The sequence below is a fragment of the Carica papaya genome, chromosome 6 (genome assembly GCF_054855325.1).
Source record: "Carica papaya isolate Zhongbai chromosome 6, ASM5485532v1, whole genome shotgun sequence".
Taxonomy (NCBI): domain Eukaryota; kingdom Viridiplantae; phylum Streptophyta; class Magnoliopsida; order Brassicales; family Caricaceae; genus Carica; species Carica papaya.
Genome location: NC_142314.1, coordinates 15,623,733 through 15,643,978, shown reverse-complemented (window position 1 = coordinate 15,643,978; position 20,246 = coordinate 15,623,733). Strand labels below are relative to the sequence as shown.

Genomic DNA, 20,246 nt, shown 5'->3' with positions numbered 1-20,246 from the left:
ATATGCATGTCAATACATATATACTTCAGACCATACAGGCTTCATTCCAATTTTCTCTTTTTATTTTCTTTTATACTTTTTTACTTTTACCGATTACATATCGTATTTATTATATGCAAATTCATCAAGTGTCTGTAATTCACATAACATGCTTGAAAATAAGAACAATTCGACTCATCTAAACACAGATACATACCAAACAGATAAAATCACAATCATATTAAATTAACTTATCTAAAAATACTCCTTAAGACGTCGAAAGAAATATTAGATTCCTTACTAAAACTTTGATGTTTTATCCCTCACTGTTCTCATTTCTTTCCCTTCTTCTCTCACTAGACTACTATCTTTCTCTCTCTCTCTAACCTTTATAAAATGGAAGAATGGAAGTGTGAAGAGGAAGGGAAGAGGGAGGCCAATTTATAGAAATTCAAAACCGTTGGATTCGCACCAAGTGGCAAAATACGATGAAGAGAGAGGAGAAAAAGATGTTTGGCATGAAAGATGAGGGATGCAGGCCTCCTCCACCGGCAGCGGCGGTGGTGCACTGCCTAAGGCACTGGCAGTGCACTGCAAGCTAGCTTGCGCATGTGCAAGGCCTAGGCGCGCTGGGCGCCGCACGTGCAAGTCTATTGTGCGCAAGCCCCAGGTGTACAGGGCCTATTTGCGAAGACCTACTGCGCGGACGGCGCGCAGACAGTGTGCTACGCCTGTCCGTGTGTGAGGTGATGCGCAGACGACCTGCTTGCGCATGACAGGACGTACGCACAGGTCCTGACCCCGCACCGTGCGTGCAAAGGGGATGTGCATGCTGTGCACATGTCCCGTGCGTGTGAATGGAGTATGTGCACTGTGCGCACGTCCCGCGGCCACTGTGCATGCAAGCACACATGCACAGTTCCCAACACCTGCGCGGGTAACCAGTCTTCTTGCAGGATTTTTCTTGAAGGAATTTTTTTCCCGTTTCGTCATTTTCTGATTATTTTTCTAAATTTTTATTTTTAATTTAATTTAGTTTAGTAATATTAAAATCAACTTCCTTCTCTTTTCAAATCACATCTTGCCTTTGTAGGGGTAGACTTTTATGAAAACTTGATCTCCCATGGCAAACTCCAAGGGTCGTCAGTGTAGCTCTTATGACGGCTTTAGGCAATTGCCAATTTTTTGCGGATGATTGCGACCTTCTTTATGGTCTTCTGAATAAAGTCTGATCTTAAGTGATGCTGGTTCCCGACTTCACTCCAGCAAGTAGGGGAACGATAAGGCCTTCCATACAAAGCTTCATATGGATCCATACCGATGGTGGAATAATAACTATTATTATAAGTGAATTCACAAAGAGAAAAATACTCATACCTATTATCACCAAAGTTGAGAATGCAAACATATAACATGTCTTCTAATGTCTGGATTGTATGCTCTGACTAACCATATGTCTAGGGATGATAAGGGGTGCTAAAGTACAACCCAGACCCTAGAGTTTCTTGGAAGCTGTCCCAAAAGTGAGAAGTGAACCAGGGGTCGCGGTCGGACACAATGGATGAGGGAACTCCATGAAGTCGAACAATCTTATCACCATATAGGCGGGCTAACTTACTGGTGGAGTCCATGGTTTGAATAGGTAAGAAATGGGTAGTCTTGGTCAACCTATCCACAATGACCCAAATAGCATTTCGACCAGAACAAGTCCTGGCAATCCGATGACAAAATCCATAATCATGTGCTCCTATTTCCATTCGGGAATTAGAAGACCCTGTACTAAGCCACCAGGTCTCTAATGTTCTATCTTTATCTGTTGATAAGTGAGGTATTGTGAGACGTAGTCAACTATATCCTTTTTCATTCCTAGCCACTAATATTATCATTTCAAGTCTCGGTACATTTTGGTACTCCTAGGATGAATGGATAACTTATAAGCATGGGTGGTCTTGAGTACATTTGTATGTACAACAATGGGACCTAAATTCGGTTCTAGAATCTGAATAGTTCGTCATCGAAGATCCTAAAATCAGGAGATTTGTCAGAAGTGAACTTACCCAGATTCTTGATGAGTTTTGGTACCGTGGCATGTGCTTCCCAGATTTTCATAAAGAGATCCGGTATGGCTCGGATTTGGCTGAGATAGGTGCCCTTATTATAATAGCTAAGGCAGAGTGATTGTACAGTGTCTATCATATTCTAACTGGAGGCCATTATTTGAGCCAGCAAAATAGGTTCCTTCTTACTTAGGGCATCGACTAATACATTCCCTCTCCTAGGGTGATAAGTAATCTGACAATCGTAAATCATTTAGGAGATTCATCCAGCGTCTTAGGGCATCGACTAATACATTCCCTCTCCTAGGGTGATAAGTAATCTGACAATCGTAAATCATTTAGGAGATTCATCCAGCGTCTTTGCCTCATGTTTAATTTTTGCTGAGAAAATATGTACTTGAGACTCTTATGGTCAGTGTAGATTTTAAAAGTCTGACCATATAGGTAATGGCGTTATATCTTTAAAGCAAAGATAATGGTTGCCAACTAAAGGTCATGGGTAGGGTAGTTCTGCCCATAAACTTTGAGCTGTCGAGATCCAAAGGCGACTACTTTGCCATGTTGCATCAAGAAACACCCCAAACCAATATGAGATGCATCGTAATTAAACTTGGAATCTCCCAACATCATCAGGGAGGATTAACACAGGAGCAGAGGTGAGACGACATTTTAGTTTTATGAAGCTTTCACTGTACTCATAATTTCAAATGAAGGGTACTATCTTTATAGTGAGTCGAGTTATAGCGATAGCAATCTTGGCGAATCCGTCAATGAATCATCAGTAGTAGCCTGCTAAATCAAAGAAATTACGTACCTCAGCCACATTAGTAGGTGGACTCCAGCTGATCACCGATTCTACCTTGGACAGGTCTACAGAAACTCCTTCACTTGAGATTACATGAGAGAGAAAAGAAATTTGATCTAATCAAAAGGAGCACTTGCTTAGTTTCGCATATAGTTACTTTTAGCAGAGAGTCTTCAACACTTCAGCCAAATACATAATGTGTTCCTCATGGCTTTTAGAATATACAAGAATGTCATCAATAAAAATGATGACGCACTGATCTAGTGCGTGCCGAAAAACTCAGTTCATTAGGTCCATGAAGGCTGCTGGGGCATTGGTCAATCTGAACGACATCACCCTAAACTCGTACAAACCGTATATGTACTGGAAGATATTTTTTAGAATATCTTCTTTAATCTCAACTGGTGATACCCGGTCCTAAAATTAATCATAGAGAAGACCATGGCTCCTTGTAGTTGATCGAAGAGATCGTCGATCTGGGGTAAGAGACACTTGCTTTTAACGGTCACTCGGTTGAGTTCTCTGTAGTCCATGCAGAGTCAGAGGGTACCATCCTTCTTCTTTATGAATAACACTGGAGTGCCCTAAGAGGAATGGCTAGGGCGAATGAATTTTCGGGTGATAAAATCAGAAAGCTGACGTTTTAGTTCTGTTAGCTCAGTGTGACTTATGCGATACACAGACTTCAAGATCGACTGGGTTTCAGGAAATAATTCAATCAGGAACTCTACCTCACGTGGGCGAGGTAGATCAGGGAGATCGTTGGGAAATACATTCAAAAAATTACAAACAATTGGTATGGAACACACAGCAAGATCAACATCTATACTCTTATTCATTCAATTGTTAGAAAAAAAATAACAACTTTTGTTTCTTTTTTGGAGATCGTAAGGTTACAATTTTACTTTCATAGTCTATTATAGCTCTATACTTTTCCAATAAATCCATTCAATAATACATCAAATCCTATAAAATTTAATAGTATAAGGTTTACACATACCTCTATCCCTGAAGTTTTTATCCTACAGTTCTTATATACACAATGAGCCTCTAGTAGTCCTTTAGAGGGAGTTTTCACCACTAATGTTTTTTCTAAAGCTTATGGTTTAAATTCTAGGTTACAAGCAAATGCATAGGAAATAAAAGAGTGAGTTGCACTAGTATTGATCAAAGTCTTGACATAAGTATTATGAATATAAAGCACACCCTAGATGAGGACAAGAGTAGGAAAGACATCAGATTCATTTAAGTGGTACACTTGACCTTGTGCTACAGGTCGAGCTACATCCTTTGGTCGTTGAGGGCAATCTTTTATAAGGTGTTGGGTGCTTCCGCACCGATAACAGGTGTTATTGATACGCCGACAGAGTAGGTCATCATACGAGTGACCACAATGTTGACAAGGTTGGTTAGTTCGAGCATGTGGAGCTATAGGTGGGGGTAAGGCAGGAGGAAAGGCAATTATAGTTCGTTTGTCTGGAGGGTTACTTACTGAGTCAGATAATCTTTTTTTAAGTTGTTGGGCACGAATTCGGGTAAAGTGTTGGTGCTTGACTGAGATAAGATCTTCGGCCAACTGAGCATGTTCAAGCACCTCGACATACGAGCTGGGTCTTAGCATCACGATCTGATCATAAATGTCGGCACGAAGGCCTTTGAGAAACTTCCTACCTTTTTGACTTTGGGGGGCGACCATCAAAGGGGTAAACCTAGACAGTTGAACAAAACAGGCTACATATTGGGCCACAGACAAACTTCCTTGCTGAAGGTCCTAGAATTCCTCCTCTTTCTTTTCTCGAACATAAGCAGGAAAGAAATTATCAAAGAAAGAGTTCATGAAAACTTCCCAAGTAGTAGGGGTTGGCAGGACTTCTTTCTTAAGTCACCACTAGTGTTCGGCTTCACCGTTTAACATGAAAGCTGCAAGAGGGACTTTTTGTTCTTCGGTTAGGTATAATATAGAGAAGAGCTTCTCTATTTGTAGGATCCAGGCTTCGGCTACTAAATGATCAAGGCCACCTTCAAAGTGTGGGGGGTTAAGTTTCTTAAACTCTGCTATATTGTGGGAGATGGACCGATTTATGTTTCGAAATTCAGGGGTAGGAGGTGGACAAGGGTTAGCCTGGTTCTATCCTACGACTACAGTTAATCCTTGAATGGCTCAAAAATGTTTTACAAATTCAGCCCTGGTCGGATGATCCAGGGCTTTAGGTCATTCAGTACACTCTACGGATGGTCTTCCCTGTGTCATTCCTACAAAAGAAAGGAAGACACGAGTTGGAGGTTTAATCTTTGAAAATAGGACATATTTCTTTCTTTCCTAAATACTCTAAAAGGTTTATCTACCCTAGACCTCAGTGCAAGAGATTTGTTTCACAAAAATTTTGCTTTGATACCATCTATGACATCCCAAGTGCTAATTAAGACAATGGGTGTCAGATACAGATTTAGAATAATGAGTGCATAATAAAATTGGAAAACTATTTATTTCTTAAAAGAAATAATACATTAATATAGAAAGTCTAACATACATCATGCCAGATAATAGAGAAAATCAAATAAATCATGAAATGCTCAGATTTTCATGCCATATTTTGCGAAGTTGTTACAACTTCCACCTCTGAGGGCAAATACAAATTTCTAACTACCCAAGCGGAATAACCATATCAGATATAAATACGACAATTTGCTCAGGCCTATTTCTGGCTGGGCAAACTATGGTATGATCTATGACCACGGTCATACCAGCCATAGTGGCCCTAACAGATATCTATAGTCACGATATTATTTAATCATGAGTGACCTTTATAGATAGTGTGACACCACTTTCGTCAGAGGACACGTCATCATCCATTGAGACTGGTCCTCTTATGTCTTTTCAGACCAGATAGGGGAGAGAGAAACGATACCCCGAAATACAAGGAGAACATATACTTCTCAGAGATAAAAAGCCTAACGAGATACTTGATGCAATATGCATGTCAATACAGATACACTTCGGACCATACAAACTTCATTCTGTTTTTTTTTTCTTTTATACTTTTTACTTTTATCAATTACATATTATATTTATGACATGCAAATTCATCAAGTGTCTACAATTCACATAGCATGCTTAAAAACAAGAATAATTTGACTTATTTGAACATAAAGACATACAAAACAGACAAATTACAATCATATTAGAATAGATTATCTAAAAATACTCAAGATATCGAAAGAAATACTAGATTCCTTGCTAAAACCTTGATGTTCTCATTTTTTTCCTCTTCTTTTCTCACTAGACTACTATCTTTCTCTCTCTCTTCTCTAAACCTTTGTAAAAAGAAGAATAGAGGTGTGAAGAGGAAGGGAAGAGGGAGGGCAATTTATAAAATTTTAAAAACGTTGGATTCATGCCAAGTGGCAAAATTCAATGAAGAGAAAGGAGAAAAAGATATTTAGCACAAAAAACGAGGGAGGAGGGCCTCCTCCATCGACGACAGTAGTGCGCTACCCAAGGCAATGGCGGTGCACTGCTCGAGGTGGTAGTGCTTTGGTCAACGTGATGTAGGCACACAGGTCTCCTGCCACGTGCGCAGGGCCTAGGCGCACTGGGCGCCGCAAGCGCAAGCCTACTACCCGCAGGCCCTAGACACACAGGGCCTATCCGTGTAGGCCTACTGCGTGGATGGCACGCACATAGTGTGCAATGCCTGTCTACATGCGAGGTGATGCATGGACAGCCCACTTGCGTGCGACAGGACTCGCGCGCAGGTCCTTACCTCTCGGCGTGTGTGTGGATGGGACTTGCTTGCTATACGCACGTCCCACAACCACTGTGCACTCATGTGCATGCAAATAGTGCCAAGCACCTGTGTGGGCAACCAGCCTTCTCCCGGGATTTTTCTCGTGCGAATTTTTTTCCCGTTTCGCCATTTTTTAATTTTTTTTCTAAATTTTCATTTTCAATTTAATTTAGTTAAATTAAAATTATTTAAAGTAAAATAAAATAAATTAAATTAAATTAAAATTTAACTAAAAATTAAATGAATAAAAATCAACCAAAATCATGAATCATGATAAATGTTAAACAACATAAGTTAATTAAGTGCAAAGCAGCCAAAAACCCAAATAAATAGAGTTTCCAAATCATTTTAGCACAGTGATGGGCGAGATATTACAAATTTCATGTAAAACACATGTGGAAATTAATTTATACATGAGGGGTTTTAATTTAAAACATAGATAATTTTAAAAGTGGGTCTAAAGCCTTTAAAATTTGTAAAATAATAAAATAAATAAATATTAAATAATTAAAAAAGAGAAAGGGGGTCGGCTGGGTTTGGGCTACCTAGATGGGCCAGGTTAGCTGGTTCGCACGGGTTGCATGGGAAAGGGCCTGCAGGAGCCACAAACTGGTGGGCTTAGGCCGTCCATGGGCTTGTTCTCAAGGAGTGCAGGCATTCGGCCCCTTGGGCCTACGCACGCGCGATCGGTTCTGCATGGGCCTAGTGGATCATGTGTGTGGGCGCTCCAATGCGCTCGTGCATGCAGTCTGTGCAAGCACACGTGCGTGTTCGTGGGTCGCGCTTGTTCAGTGCGTGTGTGGGCCTCCTACTCAAGTGTGGGTTTTCTTACAATTCTTCAAGCAGTGTGTCTTACTTGGGCTTTAAGTCTTCTAGTTTGGACAAACTTGGCCGATCTCTTAGAATAATCCAAATTAGGAAAGCGTTTAGGGATGAAACTACTCTCCTGTTCTAGATGTTCTTCATTGATGTAAGGTTGCATCTTTTGAACTAATTCTAAGCTGTATAGGATCACATCATCCCCCCTTCTTCAAAAAGATTTATCCTCGAAATTAGCCTTCATCACAAGAGAAAAGATTAGTGATTACAGTAGGAAACATGTCATACCTCCCTGACATGTTTGTTTTGTTATTGATGCATGTAATGACTTGATTCATAATTTCTCTGAGATCTGGATCAAATCTTCGTAGCCCACTTGCAATGGTAATTATCTTTAAGAGAAAAATAGGACGACTATGCAAAGAGTAGTTAATGTCAAAATAAATATCCCTGTAGGTAAGTACAATCAAACTTTTCTTTTCACATGAGATATTCCTTAATATTTTGTCATTGTCATCAGGATACTCTCTTATTTTCTCGCTTCGTTTTTTTTGTAATGGACCATCTTTAATTTTCTGCTTGGTATCCTTTATGCTCAATAGGCCACTGAATTTCTCTACGGTCTTCTTTCTCTCTTATACCCTTCTTGAGTATTCATCAAAGGAGCATTTAATTTTGACTTAACTTTTATGTGTCTCTTCTAGTGATAAAGGTGTAAGACATGATCAAAATCGTCCTTTCTCAATGAATATTGATTGGTGTGACCATAATATTATACCTATCTATCAAACTGCCAAGGTCTCCCAAGTATCAGGTGACTAGCATGCATAGGTACGATATCACAACATAACTTGTCGTGATATTTTTCAATAGAGAATGGTACTATGACTTGTTCGGTAACCTAGACTTCACCACACTCATTTAACCATCGTAACTAGGAGGAAGTCAGATGCTTGATGCATGCCAACCCTGCTCTTTCCACGAATAGAGTGCTTACCACATTAACACAGCTACCACTATCAATGATCATTCCACATACCTTATCATTGACAAGACATTGCGTGTGAAAAATGTTCTCCCTTTGCTCGTTGTCTTCACTCCTAACTTGCACGTTGAGAGCTCTTCGGACAACAAGGACATTACTCCCAAGTGGAGTATCTTCAATGATTGAGACATAGTGTAGTACTTATAAGAAAGGTTAGTGAAAAGAATACATTATCTCCCTTACCTTCGCTCGTGTTTACCTTGCAATCCCTCGATTGACAGTTTCATCTGTCGAATTGAGTGTTTAGAATTAGAATCACTTGAATCGAATGTACACGTTAGTCCTTACGACACAACAAGGAACCCTAAAATAATCTGATTTCTACTAAAGCTTAGAATTAAACATACAGAAAAAGAAATGGTGTGCTTCTTGTGTGTTAAGCAACTAGAACCAATTAGTTACTTAATAATAATAATTTTTTTCTAATGGAATAAGAGTAAAATGAACAATAGAAACGTATATCATAAAGAATGACAATTAAGACTGATGCACACGGATCTGATCAATCCCAATAGATATAATTGGCAGGTTATCTTCCTATATTACCCCCAATTTTTCAGGTATGCTCTACAACCGGTCAAGTTTTTTTATGCAATGTTTATGCAGATTACATAAATGCAATTCAAAAATTAAATGTGGATAGTGTACGGAATGAAAATAAAAGTTTTCGCGCACACCAGTTAGGCAATGTACTTTGCCTTCGTTTCTCAAAGGATTTTTGGTAACCAATTAAGTGGCTATTCTGCTTTTGTGATGCAAAATGCAAACAATATGCCAATTGCCTTATGGGGTGCAATTGAAATATTTTTAGTATTTTATATATATATACATTTTTTAAATAATAACATGAACTACTTGAATTGAATGAATAGATATGAATTCAAGCAGGATGTAGTATGAATTAACAATCAGATAAATTTGAATGCTAATTTAAGAACAAAATGCTGAAAGCAAATAAAGATAGATTTGGGTTTCTAGGAGCCAAAGCTCTTATACCAGATGATGCGTGAGAGTATGAGAAAGATCGAATCAACTTCTGAAACCCAATCAACTTATGCAATACCGAAACTATAACCATCTCGAATAAATCCCTCCCTATACTTGAATCTCCAATCCTAAAAGGAATGCAAAAATAAAGACTAGGAAAATAAAATAAGGAAAGAAAAAACGCCACGAATTTACTAATAAGTAGATCCACGCTCATTGGCTCAACAAGACTTCTGAAGACTCCTGCTTCCTGAAGAACTTGAAAAAAACTAATTTTAGCAAAAATACTAAAAGAAGAAAAGCCGAAACTCTCAAGAATACTCTTAAATTTATTATCAATTGGTGTCTTTACATCTTAGGGGCAAAAACCTATTTATAGCCTTTCTTGGACAATTTAGATGAGTACAAGATCTTGAGATAATTTAATAAAATAATCCATAGATAAAATTATATCTAAATGTAGAATAATTATATAATAAAATAATTATTCTATCCAAAATAAATTAATTAAATAATCTTAAGGTAGACTTACAATAAAATAATAAATAAAATAATATAATGTTTATCCCATGTGAATTTTATGTAAAACACATGGAAATTAATTTAGGCATGTGGTGTTTTAATTTAAAACATGGGTAATTTTAAAAGTGGGTTCCAAATCCTTTAAAAATTTTAAAATAATAAAATAAATAAATATTAAATAATTAAAAAGGAGAAAGGGGGTCAGCGGGGTTTGGGCTACCTAGATGGGCCGGGCTAGTCAATTCACGTGGGATGCGCAGGAAAAGAACTGTAGGAGTCGCGAGAAAAGACCTGCGGGTGTCGCGGGCTGGTGGGCTTGGGCCGTCCGCAGGCCTGTTCAAGCGAGGTGCGGGTGTGTAGCTCCTTGGGTCCGCGTGCATAGTCGGTTCTGTGCGAGCCTAGAGGGCTGCATGGGTGGGCGATCCAATGCACTCATGCATGCGGTCCATGCGAGCGCGGGTGTATGTTCGCGGGCTGCGCTTGTTCGGCGCACGTGTGGGTCTCCTCCTCGGGAGTGGGCTTTCTTACAATTTTTTAAGCCCATTAATCTTACTTAGGCCTTAAGCCTTCTAGCTTAGACAAACTTGACACATCTTTTAGAATAATCCCAATTAGGAAAGCATTCAGGGATGAAACTACTCTCTTGTTCTGGACATTCCTCATTGATGCAAGGTTGCATCTTTAGAATCAATTCTAGGCTGTGTAGGATCACATTAATGGAAGTGATGATTTATTCGTTGAGTTGCCCCTTGAAGCTTGTCTAGATCCCTTCTTGGATCCTTAGGATGATTATGAGTGCTTTATTTTATTCGCACTTTGATGACACCTATTTTGTAATTATTGAAGTGATTACTTACTTTTGGATATTCATATTTAGTAGTCATCTTCTGGCTTCAAGTATGAAATGAACCTTTGATTTTGTTGTAAAAGATTTTTATTTTCTGCTGCGTATATTTTATTATTTGCACTCATGTTTGTTTCTGTTATCAGACTCTCTTTTACCCCATCAATTATCTGAAATGTTATAGTAAGACCCTCGTCTCATGGGTAAGTTCCCAACTCTTTAATTGTATTGTATTTTGTTTGCATTGCTGGCAATACATAGATTAAGTTGGGAGGAGTTTGTGATGAAGTTGTATTTAATTTTTCATTTTTAACTTTGAGGTTTTTTTTTATACTTTTTGGGTCAAAAGAAATGTTGTTTTGTCAATCTTTTAAAAAATCTTTAGGTTGCCATAAAATTTTCTTTTTACATCTAGTTTAATTAGTTGAATTGATCTAATAAGAACTGAATATACTACTTAATTGATTGATTTGATTAATATTCTTAGAAAGTTGAGAATCATATTTTATGATGTGAGTATAATACACTAGCAACCGCACAATTATTTAATAATAAAGAGATGAGAGAGTTATTGTCCCACGAGGATTGATTCAATTTTGTGTTTACAATAATTATATTCTTAACATTATTTAGATGATCGAAACTTGAGGAAATCAATTTAAAATTTAAACAAAACATAAAACAAATAAGCATTAATCTTATACTAATAATGTTCTTACAAGAATGAATTCCAATGATTAAAAAACGTTAAAGATTCGATGTTACCTACAATATAAATTACAATGAGTAAAAAGCGAATGAATTTAATTTGTCATTATGCATTTAAGATGGGGAAAACCCTCTAATACTAACAAGCGCACTTGTCGAACAAATAATAACGAGTGAATATAGAGTATTGTTCCCGACAAGGATTCCTTTGATGTGGGTTTATAATTAACTATACTTTTTATGCTAACTGAGACAAACAATGTAGCAGCCCCGGAAATTTAAAATGGAATTTATATTATAAATATCAAATGCGGAAGCGAAGTCAAAAATTCGATTAACATCCCTTACACTACATCCCTTACACTAAAACCAAAAACGTGCTCACAATATAAAAGATCAAACTACCTAAAGGAGAAACTTGAAAGTAAAAGCTACAAATATGGCTATGGAGTCTTTAGGCGTCCCCTTCGTCGTCCTCCTGCGGAATTGGCTCGGGAACAAGGTCTTCCTGATCTGAAATGATTAAATAAGGAATGAGCTACACTAGCCCAGTAAAGACATCACGATATCTCACCGTCACGGAGGTAAAGGTGGGTAGAAAACACAAAAAGACCAATGGAGCGTAATTTACAACAAAACCTTTTATCAATAATAAAACCTTTACCATTCACTTACCCGGTGAAATTCATAAGACAATATACGAAAACAATAACATCATTATCATCATGAAATCATATATAAACTGTATAACGTAATACTTATCAAGCTTTTCGTAATTCAATCGTTACACAACATATTTTTCCTCATTTACCAGCCCACTAGTATCCATGGGGATCCATAGGGGTCCCGCTACCCGTTAACCCTTAACACTTGAAATCATATTCTAGGGTCGTCCCCATACCCCGTCCGATATGGGCCCCAAACCATAGACCTCATTACCCCGTCCGGTATGAGGGTGAAACGGGCCGTCCCCATACCCCGTCCGGTATGGGCGCCAAAACATAGACCTCATTACCCCGTCCGGTATGAGGGTGAAACGGGCCGTCCCCATACCCCGTCCGGTATGGGCGCCAAAACACATAAGATCTCCATACCCCGTCCGATATGGGAGACCACAATCCCGGTAGGGTTCCCTACGGACCCGGTCCGTCCACCATCTCCCAGGATATCTAATCAGGCTGACCACATTATACCATTACCCATTTACATAATTGTTCATTCTCTTTTTCCTCAGTCAGCATCATTAATCCACATACAAACAAGCAAAATAGTAATTTATGCCAAACAGACAACATACAGTATCAATATTCCAGTCATTCAACCCATAATCAATAAAACAGTAAAATATGCACACGAAACTATAAAATGAAAACATCAAACCTCATACTGCATTTAAAACTGTAAAACAGGCCAAATAACAGTTAACCGACAAACACACTAGACTCGGGCTCCATTAACGACCTTAAGCAATTTCACACATTCGTTGATTCATGAAATACCGTTTTATCATCTATTGAACTTTAAAACCGTGATAGGAAATAGGGTGAGGGGTCCTTACTCGTTTCGGGGTCCGAACACGGCTTCACAGTGCGCTTGCAGGCTGTCCCTAATTTTCCTTGAATTTTCCTCGGGGAACTGAAACGCACTACTGGTACCTGCACGTGTTCCAAAAAAATCCCAAATTAGGCCCAGGGCCCCTTTCGGCCCAAATCGCAACTCCGGCACGGCGGCTCCGCCGTGCTCCGGCGACGGCTCCGCCGTGCTCCGGCGACGGCGTCGCCGCTGGCGGCGGCGATTCGCCTCGGGTTGGCTGTTTTCGACCGTTTCCGACCGAATTCGGCCACACTCGCATCGGTCCCTGCGAGAAAACAACCCTAGGGCCCTCGGGGGGCCAAAAAATCATGGAAAAACGGAGTTTACCGGCGGCGGCGCTCTCGGGTGCGGCGGCTCTCGGGCGAGGTTCGTGTTTTGGTGATTCGGCTGCGGTCAACCTGTAGAGAAAAGAATGGTGATCACGGTGATATAAAAATTGCATCAAACGAAGGCCGGGAAGGGCCTCATCGGAGGCAAAAACCGAGAAGGGGCGCGGCGGCGCCGCTGGGCTTCGGCCGTGTATTCCGGCATTTTGGCCGGGATTTTGGCTCCAATTTGGCCACAGGAGGAATCATCGTGGAAAAACGGGTCGGGGGTACGAAATTTACCTCGATCGGCGGTCGAAAATTCCTTCGGTGCGGCGGCGGGTGGCGGCGGCCGGCTTCTGGTTCATCTTCTCCGGCGAGCGGCAGGCGGCTAGGGTTTGTGGTCTGGTGTGGGGGTTCTATTTATAACCCTTTGTCTTTTGATCTCAGCCGTCCATTATGTTTTAATCTGGGCCGTCCGTTTTTGATTAAATCTGGGCTGTCCGTGCGCTTAAATCTGGGCCGTCCGATCGCACGCTTGATCTGGGCCGTCCGATCACGCCTACACAGATCGCCAACGTGGCCCTTTTTGGAACGACGTGGTCTTGCCACGTGGCAGGTCCCGGTTGGCCGGGACTGCTGACCGGGCCTGCTGACGTGGCTGCCGACGTGGCTTTTTTTTTTTTTTTTTTTTTTTTTTGCCCCCTTTCCGGGCGCTACAAACAAAATAATGAAGTTTATTAATTATCCTAAGAAACAATTAAAATTATATCTAAGTTATCTATAGCGTGATGAGTTTCTTTCATAATAAGGATAAATCTAGCATGCAGTAGTTTTAATAGTTATGATATCTTCTTCCAATACCTCAAACATATGTAAATTGATATTCTATTACTTTAAAATATTAAGTATAATAGGATTAAATCATTATGCATAGCAAAAAAATATTAAACATAAGCTTGTTTAACTCAACATATAAGGCATCTGGGGATGTCGAGAGAGCTTGCGCGTGCGTGGACATCATGTGTAAGGCAAGCGAGCGCGCATATGCATGCATGGACATGTGTGTGGGTGCCCCATTGCACCCCAACGCATGCCCCCCAGGTTAGCTGCCTGCGCTGCAAGCAAGGCGAGCCGTGCTGGCTTGGCAGGCGTGCATATGTCGAGAGGCCTTCATGGAATGCCCACCGTGCCACAAGCACGTGAAAGCAAAAAATTACCTCGGGCAGGCCGTGGGAAAAGGTAAATTGGTGATTTGCTTAATTAGAATTGAAATTTAAAAATGATTTGAATTGGATTAACAGTAAATTAAGAAATTTGAAAAGAAAAAGGAATACAAAGTAAAAATGGAAATTTGGAAATTGTAAGTGAAAAATATAATGTAAAAGATAAAATAAAATAAAATAAAAAATTTATAACTTAAGATTATAAAACTGAACTAATAACATAAATTTATCGCTAAAGAATAATAAATTAACTTAAAAAACCCTAAATAGACAAATAAAAAATTTTAAGACTATAATTAAAATATTGGATCTAAGAATAATAAACCTAAAGTAACCAAGCAAATATTAAGTAAACACAATCCAAACTCATTAAAATTTTAGGATTCCAAGTCAAAATACCTAGAAATTAATAGGAATAAAAAATAAAAATTAAATTAAATTAAAATATAAACAATACAGTGTCTAGTTAAGTCTGGTTCACTTAATTTCCTTGGACTGGTATTGGTATTGGTTTTGGAACCACTAAGGCTATGGGTGTTAGTTTTGGGTTCTACATTGGAACTACAATTAAGTTTTCTTTAGAAATCTGAACTGATTACTATCCATGCTCTAACGAAAGATGGATGACGGCGACCCGAGTGAAATTGTGGGATGGCACCTTGAGAGATATATGAAAGATTATATGTATTATGCCATTGTTTTGTATTTATTGAATTTGTACCTACTTATAGCTAGCGGTGTCCCATTTGCTCTCCCTTAAAAATAGGTGTAAGTGGTTGCATATGCAGGTTTGTAATCACTGTAATTTAATAAAGAATTAATAAAATAATAATAAAACATAAAAAGAAATACCAGTCCAATCCTTTGAATTTATGTTATGTAAATATATTGAATACTTTATTGAAAGTTTTTTATGATTGAATTGGATATTAATATTGATATTTCAATATTACTGATTTACTCAAATATAATATTTAATTTTGTTTGAAATATCATTGATTTCTTAAATCTCTTCTTTAATTAATATTTTTAAACGTATGTGCATGACATTATTACTATTTTTCTTACTTAATATTTTGAAACTCACCCCAAATCTAATTTTTTTAAATATTGACTCAGAACTTTACTAAAGAACCCTGCCTAGATTCCTTTCAAGAAGGGTAAAAATGGAGAGTAGATCTTTTATTTATTTTAGAAATTTTTGTAGACTAGTTACTGTGATTAAGATTATTTTTAATTATTGTAATTAGTACTGATACTAATACTTAAAATAAACATAAAAGTAAGAGTAAGACAAAATAGTTACTAAGACATTAATACAAAAAAACCTCACTTTTATAAGCTAGGTGAAAAAGTATTCATCATTTATATATATACATCATATATATTTATAATATATATATATATTATTGATAGAGCTTGTTTTGATGATTCTCCACATTCTAGTCATGAGCTGGTTCAAGTCATTGTTTATAAGGATTGAGATTCAAAAGTTAACAGGTTCTCCTACCTCCTCATACCAAACTCCAACAGTCTTAAGAGCTATCATTGGTCATAACTGATGGCTGGATCCATGGAGAGTTTTAACAGTGGTGACTCTATGTAAGTTTTGAGTTGTTAAGTCTGACCTTTCTATCTCTTCCACTAAGTTTCTTTTGCACTTATGCAACACCAAATTAAACTTTTCACAACATGCAAATACATAAGAAGATGAAAATCTAATTTAACATAAAATGGGATTAAAATGTCCAAATTATGATTTATCAATAAAATTATATATATATATTTTTTTTCAATAAGCTTTTTATCCTCTCTTCCTCTCACTACTTGTGTTTATATCTATAGAATCATATTTCTTTCCATTAAATTCCTTTCAAAGACTTTTCCATTTGTAGAATCTCTATGAACCAAGAGAATAACTTCAAATAATTTTTTTTTCATAATCAGAATTATTATAAGAAATTATTATTAGCTCCTTTGAATATTATATGTTGCGTAACCCTGTAAGAAATAATTTGATGTGAAACACCAACTAAATTCAGGTACAAAATTAATTCAGTGCAAGTATCACTAGTCATATTTTTTTAATATATTCTTCAATTATATTTTTTTTACTTACAAATACATTCCATATAATATACCAAATATCAAATTTTAGGTAAGCAAAATAAAATTGAGAAATAAAGATAATCACTGAAAAGTCTCTCCAAGTTATTTTTCCCGAAAAGAGTGTGAATGGAACCGCAATCTCCTCCCTCTCATCTTCTCAAACCCTACCAAGTCTCCATTGATTTCCTCTCATTCGTTTTCTACCTCCACTCCCATGGCCTTCCCTGCCTGAGTCTTGTCTTCTGAAAACAAGAAAATTACTCATTTTGAATCTCAAATTCACAGATGGATGTGAAATCATCACAGAGGGGCCTCAACAAAGCACCGGAAGCTCAGGATCGCAACCGCCGCGGTCGGAAGCTTAGGAACCTGTGCGTTGGATTGACAGTGGTGGTCGTTGTAATCATAATACTGATTGTGATTTTAGCATTCACGGTCTTCAAGCCAAAACATCCGGTTTCGACAATCGATTCCATCGCTCTCGACGATCTCTCCTTGTCGATGGACATTGCGGCGCTCAGAATCCATCTTAATGTCAGTCTCGACGTGGATCTCTCCATTCGTAACCCTAACAAGGTAGGATTCAAGTACTCCAACTCCTCCGCGCTTCTCAACTACAGAGGGAAACTCGTCGGAGAAGCTCCTATTCCCGCCGGCAAGATTTCTTCAGGCGAAACTTCGCCAATGAACTTGACGCTTACGCTCATGGCGGATCGTTTCCTCTCCGATTCACAGCTTATATCTGATGCAACGGCAGGTGAGTTGCCTCTCAACACCTTCGTCAAGCTTTCAGGCAAGGTTATCGTTTTCAGTATCTTCAAATTCCATCTTGTTTCTTCCACTTCTTGTGATTTCACCGTATTTATCCCCAATAGGAGCGTTGGCAATCAGCAATGCCAATATAAGACCAAATTATAGCACTCCCTTCTTCCTCCTCTTCCTTCCAAGATGTCTATTTGGCTTTTGCAGATTTTAGTCCTTGTGGGTTTCAGATGCAATCGTGGAGATTTCAGTTTGTGCTATATATATATATATATATATGTATGTATAGGTTGTAATTGTTTTTTCCTTTTTCAGATTGTACTGATTCAGCGTAGTAGCTTGTCAATAAACAGAAGAAGATAATCAACGAAAGTTGTATTTCCTTTATTACAAAATATAATTCGAAGAGGGAAGTTTGATTTAAAGAGGATTATTTTGGAAGGATACAAATTGAAGTGGTTCAATCAAAGAAATTTAAAATTAAATTAAAAAAATAGTTGATTTTTGTATTTATTGTGTATTGAAATTGTCTTCTTGCTGACAGCTTGCCAATATCTTTTTCTTTGTTTTTTTCATGCATTGCATGTGAAGTGAAAGATGGCACTTTCTGCTAATTACGGGTTGAAAACCTTCTGCCCATGTGTTGGCTTACGAATTAAAAAACACGCAATAGATTCTGACTTCTCCCACGTAGTACCTTTGTTTTCCATATGCAAATCAGCAATTGGAAGGTGAGGTATAGATATAGTTGAGATAGAATGGCATTAAATTTTACTTTTATCTTATCTAAAACATAAAATAGGATAGAGAAGCTAATAACGTATCTTCACAAATCAAGAACAATGATGTAATTAATAGAATTTTTTTTTTTTTTTTTATTTCTCTATTTCCATAAAAGAAGGACGTGAAATTCGTTTTTCTTTTTGTAAGGTTTAGAAGATTAGTTGTAACAGTAAGAAAAATACTTGATTTGACAAAATAATTCACTTTTTGGTGTTTAATTCTCTCAATCACTACGAATTCTTTCCGATCAATGTAATGAGACTTGTGTATTTATTTATCTCTTAATAACTGACATCACAATATATTTTCACTGCACTTCCAAGTTTGACTCTCTCTTATTTTGTTTTAGAGAAGAAAATTATAATTAAATGAGTGATAGGATAAGCTACCTTGTTAGGATTTCAATGAAAAGCAGAGAAAATAAAATGAAACAAATTAAAACGAAAAGCCTCTGACGAAGCAACATGATCTTTTGCCTTTTCCATAAAAAAAAAAATATATAAAAAGATTATAAATACAACAAGATAGAGGAGCAAGTATGTGGCAGCTATTAAGGGTGCATTAATTACAGAAGACTATAATACTCCGGAAAACTTGGTCTTCTGAGGAATTAGGTGGGTGATAAGCTGCATTAAAATCTGCCCAACTCTCCCCAACCTCACCTTGACTCATCCTACATTTATTCACCTCCAACTCATTTTTGACTCACACCAACAATGTTCACTAACCAGAAATTTGAACGATGAGTAACCAGCAGGATCATCTTGCGAGCAATGATAACCAGCAAAAGAAACGGAGCCGGAAGCGCCACTGTCTAATTGTGGCTGCCGTAATGGTTGTTCTCCTCATCATTCTGATTTCTATGGTGTTATTGATCCTAGTTCTAACGGTGTTCAAGCCCCGGCAGCCCACAACACAAATTCTCTCGGCCACGGTTGATGGGATTGCTCCGCGTATGTCGTTTCCTGTGGTAAATATTCAACTCAACATCACCCTCAACCTAAAAATCCAAGTTCACAACCCAAATCATGCCACCTTCAAGCATGGCTCTGGCAAGGGTTTGCTTTTCTATCAGAATAACCAGGTTGGAGAGGCTGACATCTCTCCTGGTCTGATGCCTGCCATGGCCTCCTCAACGATTCCATGTCGCCTTACCCTCCAGCTCCATGAGTTCGCATCCGACGCTGCTGCTTTGATCCGTGATGTATTGGCTGGTCAAATCATGATGAAGTCGCAAACCAGAATTCCCGGCAGAGTCACATTCCTAGGGATATTCAAGAAACATGTCATTGCTACTTCAGAATGTGGATTCATCATTGATCTCCCTTCCATGAAGGTTCAGAAACAAGATTGTAATAATAAGACCAAGTTATGATGATTCAATGACGTTTGGTATTTTGTTCATTAAACTGCATTCGATATGTTAGTAGTCCATACAGTCAAGTATATTAGTTTTGGAGACAATATCACTGTATACCAAGATCCTAATTTTTCCTTTACATATTCATACAAAGTAGCAAAATACTTCTTTTTTGTTTGCTGTTTAAATGTGTTATCCGGTTTTGCTTTCTTTGTGCTTAAAACTCATTACTTCTTCTGTAAGTTGCTCATACATGACCTTTTTAAACCTATGCGTATATTGAAATTTTTTACTATATACATGTTTTATTTTTATTCTATTCCTAAACTTACATTATTTAAAATGTAAACTCTACACATGAATCTATATTTCCCTTTGTCAAAATAGAAATTGTAAAAAAAGACATTGCTTGGAATAAATCCAATTTAAAATTTTATTCCATTAAAATGTATATTATAATTGCATTATCCTCTAATTTATATTATGTAAAATTAATATTTGGACTAACTCAATCTTATAACTCATTTACTAATTGAGCTTAATCCATTTTTAGA

The 20,246-nt window shown here is 37.8% G+C and overlaps 2 protein-coding genes across 2 annotated transcripts; both read left to right on the top strand.

Moving 5' to 3' along the window:
- Positions 1-16,792: 16,792 nt before the first annotated feature.
- On the top strand, positions 16,793-19,865 carry LOC110813878 (Late embryogenesis abundant (LEA) hydroxyproline-rich glycoprotein family). The gene has a single exon (XM_088222998.1). The coding sequence runs from the start codon at positions 17,073-17,075 to the stop codon at positions 17,703-17,705; it is 633 nt and encodes a 210-aa protein (XP_088079124.1). The 5' UTR covers positions 16,793-17,072; the 3' UTR covers positions 17,706-19,865.
- LOC110813879 (Late embryogenesis abundant (LEA) hydroxyproline-rich glycoprotein family) lies at positions 19,075-19,865 on the top strand. The gene has a single exon (XM_022041146.2). It carries the CDS (start codon positions 19,075-19,077, stop codon positions 19,705-19,707), a length of 633 nt encoding a protein of 210 aa, XP_021896838.1. The 3' UTR covers positions 19,708-19,865.
- Positions 19,866-20,246: the final 381 nt, after the last annotated feature.